The following is a 12,693-nucleotide window of genomic DNA, read 5'->3' on the forward strand; positions in this document are numbered from 1 at the left end:
AGAATGTGGCTGTCTTTTCTGTCACATGACATTTCAGGAGTTTTGTGTATGTGTGAGAGCAATTTAAAAGTGATGTTCTGCTGAATACAAGTGAAACTAATGGAATAATGGCTTATAACTGCACCTTTAAAACTTCCATTAAAAAAACTCCAAAAAGGTTTTGAGGGGGTCCCGACAGAGAGTTTTGTGGGGGTCTCGACAAGGTTATCGTCATGCATATTGTTCATAAATAACACTAGATAAAGAAGAATCCTCCCACCATAAATAACATCCTGCCGTTTGATGGTTCGTCTGTCGTGAAGCCTGCAAAACTCCGGACTGACGGCCAGACTCCACGACTCAACCTCAAGTCCCAGCAGGTCAGCAGACAGGTCACTCAGTAGTGAGGCATCAACAGCATCTGCAGCATAAAAAAAAGAAACCTCAGCTTTTGTCTTAATCATATCCACCCAGCAGTATATGTTGAATGTTATAGGTATGACTGGTTATAGTGTACGTTTGTCTTCCTCACCCTGTGTGGTGATTGGTGGCTCAGTTGACGGGGCGGTCGCCGTGACCGGAGTTCCCTCATCAGATAATGAGCTGTTAGAGCAAACTGTCACACTGCACTCAGTGTCCTGAGCTGCTGCATCACTGAGCCGCCTGTACAGAAAATAAAGAAGTTAAGACCCATTTGTAGGTAGTTATTGTTCCCCACAAAATGCAGAGATACAAATCTAAATTAATTCATCAGTTTTGTGGTGTAGTCCCACCTCAATAATAATTCATCCTTTATTAATCCCACAAGGGGAAATTCAATTTTACACTCTGTCTAATGAACATGAACACAAACAAAAACTCTGATTAATATCATTCTGTTCCATTGGGTGATGTATAGTAGAAGTAAATAGTTTTAAAAGTACCTGCTGTCTATAGAGATGGAGAGGCTTTTGGAGAGGGGGGCGGTGGGGTCTCTCTTCTCTTTGGTCATTGTAGGAAGTGTAGAGGAAGAGGAGAAAATGGAGGTGGAAGTATTGTCTTTCACAGAGTCTGGAACAAAGAGCAGGAAAAGGATTCAGTCACTTCTTGGCGTCTTACCAATCCTACAAACAAATACTTCAAATGTCTGTTTTGTGTTGAAAAGCTTCATTTATACGTCCGTGTAGTCACTGAATGAAACACTAACTGGATTATAAAGCTATGAGGTGGTCTGTTTTGTTTTGTCAGTCTTTAACTGGGTGTGTTGCCTACAAATGTGACAATGTGTTGTAGTAATTTAAGCCGATCGTGTTGACCTTGACACCTTCAAAGTTTCACATTGAAAAGAAAAATGACAAACTGTGAGATAAACACTCAGGCACAACCACAACACGCATAGATACAATCCAGGCCAGATCCCCCACTGAGAAGGATTAAAATTTAACTTTTTACCAGGGAAAGAAAAACATGAAAGAGGGGACAGTGGGGATAAGGTGGTGAGGCCTTCTCAATCTACTACTGGAGAAGAAAGGAGGACAGGTAAAAAGTTAATTAATAGACAACAGAGGGAGGACTGCACGGGAGGGGGGGGGGCATGCCGTAATTTCTGACTCACTCTGTGGGAGAGACAAAGTCTTGCTTTTCATCAGCACTGCATTCCTCTCCTGCTGCTTCTGAGAAGAGACATAATCATATTACAATCAACAGCTGTAAATCATAGCATTCTTGTGCTTGGAGTACAACCTACAGTCAATACTAGAGACAATTTATGCCCAGAGGAAAACATTAAAGAGACCCCCTTAGACCCTTAGTTATAAACATGTTCCATGAGTGATGTTCAACATGATCCATGAGCTCCTTTGCTAGATGTTGGAATTTGACTCTTCATGCTATATCCTGTTGCTCTCAGCCTGTCTCTCTTCAATAGCCGATTTATTTCTTTGTTTTGGCATGTAGGCATGTTGCCTTCATTAGACAGCACAGCAGAGTGTGACAGGAAACAGAGAATATCATAGGGAAAGGCCAGCAATAAAATCAGGATTTGAAATGTGGCTGATGCCGCCACACAGCTTGCGTTTCATTCTAAAGGACATGCTCAAGTGGCGGTAACACATTTTTTACATTCCCTTAGAAGGATTTTAACTAATCCCCAATATGATATTTAAACTAATTGGATTTATAATGTCTAGCAAAGAGCTTCATTTGTGAAAGTAATTTCAGGGACTTGCTTACACTAGGTCCAGGTTCCTGTACCGTGCATGTTTATACACCTCTTCCAACTGTGCCAGGGCCATGGAAGTGTACCCTAACATTTCAGTTCAGTAAGGGTTGATTGTGTACTTTAAAGGCAACACGTGGTGTTTTTGAAAGGTGCTATGCAGTGCTAAGTTTGTCCCTGTCTAATATGGTATGCGTTATGCTTGTGCAAAAGGTGCATGGGCATATAGGTAAGTTCGCGTGTTGAGGTTTGATGCTAGTTCATGGCATTTACAAGAGAAACGTTGAAAAGTGATCAAAAAAGGCAGCTAGAAAGGCGACAAGCTGGTAAACATTTATGTAAACAGTCAGTGCATAATTATTCAAAACAGCAGTATGGTGACAACATGAGTACAAAGATACTTGTTTTTGGATGTCAAGGACTAACATTATATGTTTTAATGAGAATCACTGAATGCACACATAACTTGCTTTACTTGAATACAAAAGTTATACAAAACATAACTTTTGTATGTACAAGACAACTCCACAAGGCAATGAGAATTATTGTAAATCATTTAAGGGGCTCAGTCTGTAGGGACTCTGTTCTGGCCCTGCCAGTTATTCAGTGTTTTTTGCCGACTCCTGTTGGTCATCTATCGTAGTGCAGTGTTTTGGCATTGACTTTCTAGTTCCTGTGTGACAGGAAATTAACCTAAAAATGGCAAAAAGTGGAGCTGATGTCTGCTCATCCTTTGCCACCCTTCTTTCATAGCCCTTGAGAAGGCATTACCTGTAAGTTTGCATATTACAATATAGTTTATCTTTGATATAAGCTCATTCTTTTGTAAGATTTATGTTAATACTGGATGTGATGAGAAATTTGTTGTGAAGACTAAGCTAGCCTCAGTTTCATAGGCACACATGGGTTCCAGCATGCACATTGACATGTATGTAGGTTTGATTATCTAATATTGGAGTTATGTACAACAAGTGATATTTACAAGTACTTTTCAGTTTGACACTGCTCATAAGTAAAGAATCTCAACATCACGCCGTGGTCCTGAGAGTTACTGTGTGACGTGTTTATTTTGCTGGATAACTGAATGAGGAAATCCAGTGAGGCCAGTGTAGACTCGGGTTGGGAACCGGAAGGTCACCAGTTCAAGTCCCAGTGCGGACGAAAATATGGAAGTTGGTCTGGTAGCTTTAGAGGTGCCAGGTCACTTCTGAGTACTACCAAGGTGCCTTTAAGCAAGGCACCGAACCCCAACGCATCTCTGGTGGGCTCCCTGTGTAGCAGTCCCACTCTGACATCTCTCCACTAGTGCATGTCCACAGGTCCTGTTTGAGCATGTGTGTATTTCGGGCCTATGTGTGACACAAGAACTTCCTTTTGGGATTAATAAAGTATGTACAATTAAAATAATTGAGGTAGTTAAGTGGTATGAGTGGATGGAGTTTTAAATAATTAAAGAGGCCCTGGAAAATATCACATTCAAACAATGGTGATTTTGTATTTTCCCCTATATTCCCCCAATGTTTCTGTGGAAGTACCTCTGTCATAAATGTCAAAACAGTGATGATACTTTCAGTTATATTCTCACGGACAGAGTAGCTCTACAGATAACAAGCAAACTTTTCTCTGTGTCCATATTTAATTGAGTGCACATTTTAAGAGATAATTTGACTCATGAAATGCTGCAAGATTTAACACTCAACCCCTGTAAATATCTTACAAATCACAACACAGTGGGAGCATCTGGTTGTAATCCACAGCATAATGAGAAACAGATCAAACAAAGTGTTCCCATTCAGTAGAGATTGTCACAAACCTCTGTTTTTTAATGTTTGTGGAGAGATTTGTCCGTTCAAACTTTGACTGAAATCATTCAGTATTCTTGCTTGTTGGTGTGAGGTCAATGAAGCGGGTGATATCGGTTCTTACCTTGCCGCAAGCTGCAACGGACTCTCGACAGTTTTTATGGACATTAAGGAAACAGTCTGCAAACATAGACACGTGAAATCTCGGTTAATTCCATCACTTGACTGAAAATAAACACAATAACCACATTTCTGGATTCAATGTCCAGATTGCTGTCAAACTGCCATGCTGCTCAGGATTCATGCTAGCTTTGTGGGAGGAAGAAAACCAACTTCATGTCTACTGCTAAACAAAACATCAAGGCTACACGTGCAATGAGATTTACACAAACCCTAAACAGTTCAGCCACCACACACATAAAATAACATCACTGACAGTATAGTACTTACTGGAGCAGTGCAACAGCTCCTTCCCAGAAACAGACTTATCACAGGCCACACAGAGAGCAGGACCAGATGGAGACACAGGCACAAACTGGTGTCCATTAGAGGCTCCAGACTTCTCCTTTCCCTCCTTCACCTCTTTTCCCTTCACCTGAAATGCAAGTCATCATTTTTAAACTTCCTCAGTTAGCAGACTTTTACTGCAGATAATATCACATAAACCTCCAAAGAAGAAATAACTGTGTGCGGCAGTAGGATAGAGGGTAAAACACACCTGTTAAAGTGGAGTTAGCTGAGATAAAGGGGCCTCTCAGCGAGCCTTTCTGTTTACTTTGCTAAGGTCCACGGGGACTGGCTGCTGTTGTGGTGCTTTATCCTCAGGGGGGCATTAGGGGGGATTCCTCTGTGTACGTGTGTGATAGTTCAGTGTTTATTTTCATATCCAACTTTACAAGGAAGTCTAAGAGTGTGTGTTTGTTTTTGGACAGTTCATGTGGATCTCGTGTCTGAACATACATGAAAACATGTTCTTTAGCACATGCACACGTGTCTATAAAATGTAAAATATACTATGGAATGTGTTTTGGGTCCTCACACTGTGTGGAGCGGGGGGGTTTACATGCGTATTATGTAAGAGGATATTTTCAGCAGGTTGCGTTGCTAAGACATGAAAGAGAGGGAATTTTCTCCCTCACCAAATAAAGGCAGTGCACACAGACAAAGGATCCCCAGCACAGGAATTCTGACCCAGTCCGTTTGAGAGGTAGTAAAGCTTTTACTGCGTTTCTTTAGGAGGACTTCAAATTGGACTTGTTTAGGGTTTGGGTGCATACATTTCTCAGTCATGTTTCCTGAACATGTAGGTAAAATCTTAGCCAACAGGAATCATGTATTCCACTGAAGCACAGTCGATTGTGTTTCCTCACCTTGGTCTTGTTACGTGTGCTCGACATTCTGCTCTTTAGGAAGCTGAAGGTCCGGCTGACTTTGTACTTCTCTGACTCGACCTTCGACGGGATTATGTATTTATCCCACTCCTCGTCCTCAATCCTGTGTCAGTGTGAACATTTCAGTCAGCAATCATCAATATGTCCTTCATCATTTAAGCCTGTGGAAGACTGACACATTCAATCCTGACATGCACAGTCGTTATAAAACTAATAACTACTTCAGTACTTTATAATACACAGAGAGAAGGGCAAAACTCTCAGGAATATTTGTGTCATGCTGGAATGAAAGAATGTCCAGACGTCTTCCAGGACCCCCTGGTCCGCAGACTATTACTCTTAACAACATGCTTGGCATGCTTGGAAGTCATTATGCACTAGTAGATGCTATTTATAGTATGACCTTGACAAGATGCAAATAATGATGTGTCAACATTTGACAGATTCGTATGCTAGTCGTAATACTGGACATTCTATGTGAAAGGCAACAATGACAGAAGGTTAAGAAGACAAACATGCAAAATCACATCAGACCAACACTACGACCCAACATAAAGATGTTTATAGGATTTAAGATGTTATATCTACTTCTGAAGATTCACTTATCACAGCTGCAAAGAATCCAAGTTGTTAATGGATGAGTCAGGGATGGTTGTACGGCGGGGTTAGAATGAGTTAAGCCACACATGCATGGCTGTGATGACATCTGGGTGAAAACATACTCTTTGAGGAACTCTGTGAGGGTGAGATGTTGGAGTGAAGCGCTGCTCTCCTCCTCTGCTGACTGGGCCCGCTTACGGAAACCCAAAACCCTGCATGGATATAACACACCTCAGACCAGGTTGTTGTGTTTGTCGGCTCATCAGGAAACTGTTATCAATCGGTGTGACATCTACGATTCAGATCTACAATCTCTCTTTAGTAAACAATAGATTAGCCAAGGCAGGGGGCTGCATCCACAATTTTTGTAAGATTGATACTAACTTTTTAACAACAAAGACGGTTGGTTAATTTCATCATGTTGTTGTGAATAATGTAGTATCAATATGATGTATTATAATTATACAGTATAATCTAATGATTTAATATGATAATATTATTACCTATTGTGTCTCCTCTGTTAGCGATGCATGGTCATTAGCAAACAAAATATGTTAGTGCATTATAAACGAATGAGATGAATAAAATGATGAAATGGAAATGTGTCCTCTATGAAATGAAAAAAGCTCATTTTGTCACACAGTAATATTATAAAGCTGTGATGTTAAATCAGTGCAGAAGAAGTAAAATCTACAATGAGAGAAGATAAAACTAAATGTTGTCAGTATAACTGATGTGATCTAGAACTGAAGAGATGTTTTTCAGGTCTGAAGTTCAGGAAAGCCTTGGGGTTAATTGTTTACTCAGGGTTTATTTTGAGGTTGCAATCGGAGAGTGTTCTGGTCTTGAAACAGGAAGTATGTCACATCCTGCACACTCTGACCACAAGTTTAATACTGGAAATAGACATGTAAAAGCACAAATGCAAACATGTAGGCCACTCTAAGCTGATGCCTAAAAAAAGAAAGGGGGGGGGGGAGGGGTGGTGGTGCATGTGATCATGATTGTTAAGCACAGATGAGCGTATTGCTGAGCTCATGATATCACACACAGGTTTACCTCTTTTCTTTGGGAGTGTCACTCGGGCTGAATGCTCTCGACTCTGTAAGGCAGAACAACAAACACAGGAAAATGACTAAACCAAAATTACAAGCCAATAAAACTGCAACCATTACAGTTCTAAGTGAATCAGCCAAATGAATTAAAAAAAAAAAGCACCATCCACAATCAAAATTGAGTTAGAAACAAATTGAAGAATCCCTGAAACAGTCAAGATCCAGCAAACCCCTCGCAGAGAAAGAACAAACAAGGCATGAGAGCTTTGTTTTGAAAAACCAGAAAAAGACACCAAAGATGGAAAATCCAAACCAAGAGGGAAACTGAGTATGCACCCAAATGGAAGCAAAGCAGAGCCCGCCGAGCAGAAACCACTCCTCCTTCAGATGATCTACAGGAGTTAAGTAGAGAGTATTTTTCCAAAGCCCTGGGATATTAAAAATACACAATGGTAACAATGCAGACCCCTGCTTGTCAGTCATTATATAAATCTGTGTGGAGTTGAGTTTGGCGACTATTGTTTTCTATTTTACTGAGAAGACAGACAAAGTGATGACATCAAGCTCCACTTTTGATCTTCCAGCGATCCAAAATAATAATAACAATTATCTTCTCCTACGAGACAGTAGTTTAAGCTTTGCATTTTTAAGTGCTGCTCTCACCACCAAAAACAAAACACATATATGAGGCTGTACAATTTGGGCCACAGTGAGAAACACACCATTGTAAAGCAAGATTATCATCTGGGAAAATCATTCCACATGGAAACATGCAGCACAATCATTTGGTTTCTCCCTCTTGCCGAAGACGTTTTCACTCATTTCTGTATAAAAATACTTTTGAATCAAACCCGTTTTAATAGCTGCAGCTTTGGATTATCAGCAGCTTATCCGATGGTTTACCAGAGGCCAACCTGCAGCCTTCCATTCGCTGTTCGACGCTGTCAACATACTTACTAACTTGGTTGAGGCGAGATAGGGATTTAGAGAGAGATAACGCTTGAAGTAGAGAACGACCGCTGCTGCTGATTGCTCCATCTACACAGGACAGAGCATGGCCTTAATGGTGTGCACTCCCACGTACTTATAAACACACAGGAGAGGTGAAGCCGAGTCTAAGCACACATATACTTTATTGAGGTTCCGCTGAAATATGACACCTCTGTGGTCCTCCCTCTGTAAGACATGTGTCCATTCAGCTGGTTCCTGGAACAGAAAGGTCACAGGGCAAAGGGGTCAAAGTTCACCCACCTTCTGCCAGGTCAGTGATGGTTGCATCTCGGTTTAGCAGCGGCCGTGACGGCTTCGCCTTGGGGGAGGAGTAAGAGTAGGAGCGCAGACGAACCTCGGCTTCATCCGTGTTCTGAATGAGAGAACAGATATAAAAAATAACAGATCAGGCAGAGCATTGAGCAGAAAGTCACTTTTTTCTAACCTGGGAACAGAGACGATAGTAAGAATGCTGCAGGGCAGGACAGTACAGAAACCCTCAGTGGATGATATGCATCCATTCATATCATTGACTCTGTTTTCCTGTGATAACAAGTCACTGCTGCTTGTTTTCTTGAGATCGCCGCTTATTTTTCTCCTCATCTTGGGATAACAAAGCTGGTTTTTCCATTATAACAGATACATCTCATTATCTCAACATACCACAGTTTGTTTTCTCATGATAACGGGATAATATTTTGGCGATGTACAAAACAGAAACAATAGCCTGGTCACTGTGATAGGCCAGACCACGACATGCCATCATGCCTCTGGCCAAATTAATAAGTCAAGATCTAGCTGGAAATGACTCTTAACCATAGGATACAGAATGAATAAAATGTATGGATCCATATAACAGAGCCACTCCATTTATCTTTCTTTAACATCTTTGAGTTGCTGGAAGTCTGGGCTAATAACCCTTACAAACTGTTGTAAGGCAGGCTTTGTCGGCTACAGTCCTTAACGTTGTTGTGCTTGTGATGCATTTTAACTATAAAAATAAAAAAATCTGTTAAACAGACCCTAAGACACTACTTATAAGTCAACTGAAGACTGACGTTGAAAAGTTGTTGCCTTTCAAGCAAGATCATCATTTTACAAAATGTGTCAATCTGCTACAACAAAACTTTGAAATGTCTTGTCTAAAGGGGAAATCTTTCATTCAGACACAAGGGAACACATCATCTAATGGCACACAGGATTCCACATGCATGAAGGAAAAAACAATGTTCTAGACATCTTATGCACATGTTTCGAGAGTGTGTACCTTGGTGGCCTTGTGTGTGCTGTCAGAGAGTGTGCAGTTTAGGTCTGGTGAGGTGTCGAAAGAGTCCCTCTCCTCTCCTGAGCTGGATCGCAAGATGGACTGCTGCTTTAAAGATGAACAGGGGTAGGAATGCCCCAATATGTCCTCTTCTCCACTGTCACACTCAAGACTAGGACTTTTAAAAACACAAATACAGACACAAGCTCTTAAATTCAGAGAGCAATAGCTGCTTCTTCAATCTACATACTGAAATTAGACCTGGAGCAAACAAAACGCTCTACAGGTCTTGCTGACTGCTAAAAGGTCTCGTGCTGTTTCAGACATAAACAGTGTGTTCAGAATCCTGTTTTTAACACATTCAGATAGCAATCTTTAAACCATACACGATTAATAAGATCATGATGCATTCAACTGCTCTATAATCTGATCAGGATGAGTCCAGATTTAAATTTTACTCTGCAGACACGCCACAAGATAATGCTCTGACTCCGTGCCCAACTTCACAGTTTAGCACAGATAAGCAAGACAGTCCGAGACAGTCATACCGTCTATACTTAGGTTTGCGCAGTGAAGCATTTGCCGGCTTCAGTGCTCAAAGAAAAATTCTTACAGCAGTGAGAACACTGGAAGGAATGTTCAGCAGCTTCAAAACACAAACAGCTCGATTGTGTTGAGGCTTCCTGTCACTTTTTTTCCCACCTTCAAGGACTATCACTGCACAAAATGTCAGAAGTGCTTTTACTCAAACTCGGCCATTGTTTGGCCAAGCCGATGATACCTGGCTGTTCTACTTTGTGTTAGTAACATGGAAATGATTCTAGCGCTTTAAAACAAAATGACAATACTTATTGGTTTGTCTCATCTTAATATATAGACATTTAACAAGTTCTGAGTCAGTCACAAAAGAATCAGAAATTAAAAAATAACGCTTTACTGTGAATTTTTTATTTGATCACAACTGAAATTGAGCTCCTACCTCAGGCCCCGACTCGCCTCTGTCAAGCTGCATCCTCTGCGATTAAAAGCAGGAGAAACTGGCAGGCACGAATGCGTCTGACGCCTAAGTGCTCCCTCGAAAAAACGAAAGGGGGACGCCAGCGGAGAGGAAGGAAAAGACGGGGAAGAAACAAAGGGAGAGGGAGGCGGGACGCGAGGTGAAGGTTCTCGGGGATTCTCCAGACCAGGACCTGGGATTCTCCTCTCCTCATTATGGGATGAGGATGAGTGCCGATTCTGGGAGCAGTTCCCTGAGTCACAGGGAGTCATGGAGAAGGAGTGCAAAAGTGGGCTGCCAATGTGGGACACAGGACTGACCTCCTCCTCCTCCCCTGGAGAGAGGTACTTAATGTCAGCGTCACCAAGCTGGAGGAGAAAAGTCAGAAAGTAAAGGAAAGCATAAGGAATCAATCCAATGACTGGTTTAAGCTTCAGCAAAGGAACATTTTACTATGTAGGAGGCAAGTACTCAAATACTTAACTGATTCTCAACTTGTATTTCGACTAACACAGCACAAAAAAGAAACAGTCCACTCACCTGGTCCGCCAGCATGGTGTTGGCAAACACTTGGTCTTTGCCATGTATCATCGCTGACAGTCTGGAAGCGGCAGCCAGAGTCGGGGACGAGGCCTGGCTCTCCCCTATGGACTGGCTTTTCTCTACAGAAAGAGAGCGAGAGAGTTTGGGGGATGGGGGGTGGGAAGCATGGGCAGAGAGTGGATTTTTCAATATTACATTTGGTTTCTACAGCAACACCAAATAACTCACAAACAAGGGAAGTGACGTACACATCCTGGGCAGTTGCATGTCATTGTTCAGGACCAAGAGTCTCTGTATGAGTGTGTGTGTGTGTGTGTGTGTGTGTGTGTGTGTCTGTCTGAATGGCTCTTTGCACACACACGTGAATTGGTGTGCATGGAGCTGTGAGCGGGCATCTGTAGGCATGTTTTTATCCCCACCCTGCCTTCAGTGCAGAGGGTGAGTGGAAATCACTCCCGGTGAGCACACAGTGGCATTGAGAGAAACGCTTTCCACACAGTAGAGTTACTGTGAGCAGCAGCCTGGTGTGCTGTTAAAACAGGAGAAAACAGTCCTGCTCTCCAAACACACACACACAGCTCCCTCTGGGATGTTGCTCTGTACAAAAACACAGCCTCTCCACAACACAGCTTTGTAGAAAGTAATTGGGTAAGAAAACCACCTACAGATATGCACCAACACAGGTAAAAAAAACTTTACTTTCAGCAAGACGTACATCAACCAGTGAGCAATTTTTCAAGTCTCTCTGAAGCTTCTTTTCACAATGTGATGCAATATAATGGTAAACTATAAACAGTTATACAAAGCTAAAACAAGCTACCCCGCTCCTGTGAAGGACTTTTGGTTTGCGTTGATTTTGGCGCCCCCTGTGGACAAAGTGGTACCTCTCATGTCTTTGCTGATTTTGAAGAAGTGTACGTTGAGAAAAATCTCATCCTCCTCTATTTCAACAAACGTCGCTTAAATACAACCTCTGCTATATAAAATGTAGAGCGCCATACATTCCCTCTTCTGACACCTACTCTCAGCAGCAGGTTTAGACATTTAAAATTATTATATAAACACAGTCAGTCTTAATGCAAACGGTCCTGTTTGCTTGCAGGTCATAAAAAGACACCAGTTGTTATTGTAGTCTGTTTCATAGCCAGCTTAAAACTCCTCAAAGGAGCATTAAATTAAAAATTCCATCTCAGTAACATTTACAATGTATCAAAATCACATGGGGGGGGGGGGGGGGGGGGGGGTCTCCAAAAAACGTGTTTCCTACTGATGCAGGATTTAGTTTGTAAGTACTGAGTGTCTTTGTACTATACTTGTGTAAATAAGCACATACAATTAACCCGATCAGTGAAAGTAAATGCTCATTTGATACCGACGGAATAGAATATGACGTACATTTGAACATGAGCTTAATATAAGTAAGAATGCAAGTAATATAAGTACCGAAAATAAATGTAGAAAAATCTATTTGTATAAAACAGATCTAACCGCCTGATGCTTTGACAACTGCTGTTTCCAGGTGAAAACAAAACTCTGAAACCTAACTGTTACCCAACACAGAAAAACAATGTAAAAGAAATTTTAACATTTACATTTCAAGATCAACTGATGCAGCTACTTCAGGGAACTTGAGAAGAGATACTCTTTAAAAGTTCCTGCAAAATCAATAAAGATATTTGATTTATTTGTATCTCATTTCTCTTGTGCAAACTGTCAAATAAACAATGGCCACCTCTAAAATAAGTTGTGTTGTAGGTTTTTAATTGAGATGTTTTAGAGTTTACTCTGTAGTGAAACATGAAATGTGTACACTCATTTTGCTATTAAATCATCCAAATGGAATGCTATAGATTTTTGTCCTGTGACGTACAGGAC

The 12,693-nt window shown here is 41.3% G+C and overlaps 1 protein-coding gene across 5 annotated transcripts in view; it reads right to left on the bottom strand.

Annotated features, from left to right (window-relative positions):
- Positions 1-12,693, bottom strand: part of LOC109991580 (rho guanine nucleotide exchange factor 28-like) — a 41,091-nt gene that overhangs the window by 8,203 nt on the left and 20,195 nt on the right. For 3 of the 5 annotated variants that reach the window (XM_065948985.1, XM_065948989.1, XM_065948999.1), the window contains 13 exons: positions 10,816-10,937; positions 10,258-10,643; positions 9,282-9,456; positions 8,276-8,387; positions 7,029-7,071; positions 6,092-6,181; positions 5,349-5,472; positions 4,429-4,573; positions 4,103-4,158; positions 1,574-1,631; positions 903-1,029; positions 512-642; positions 260-400 (listed from right to left, as the gene is read on the bottom strand). In XM_065948985.1, the coding sequence (XP_065805057.1) occupies positions 260-400; positions 512-642; positions 903-1,029; positions 1,574-1,631; positions 4,103-4,158; positions 4,429-4,573; positions 5,349-5,472; positions 6,092-6,181; positions 7,029-7,071; positions 8,276-8,387; positions 9,282-9,456; positions 10,258-10,643; positions 10,816-10,937 (1,710 nt within the window). The remainder of the gene's footprint in view (positions 1-259; positions 401-511; positions 643-902; positions 1,030-1,573; positions 1,632-4,102; positions 4,159-4,428; positions 4,574-5,348; positions 5,473-6,091; positions 6,182-7,028; positions 7,072-8,275; positions 8,388-9,281; positions 9,457-10,257; positions 10,644-10,815; positions 10,938-12,693) is intronic. The other 2 variants (XM_065948993.1, XM_065949008.1) reach the window with 1 other exon arrangement.

Source organism: Labrus bergylta, chromosome 2 (assembly GCF_963930695.1).
Source record: "Labrus bergylta chromosome 2, fLabBer1.1, whole genome shotgun sequence".
In the NCBI taxonomy this organism is placed as follows: Eukaryota; Metazoa; Chordata; class Actinopteri; order Labriformes; family Labridae; genus Labrus; species Labrus bergylta.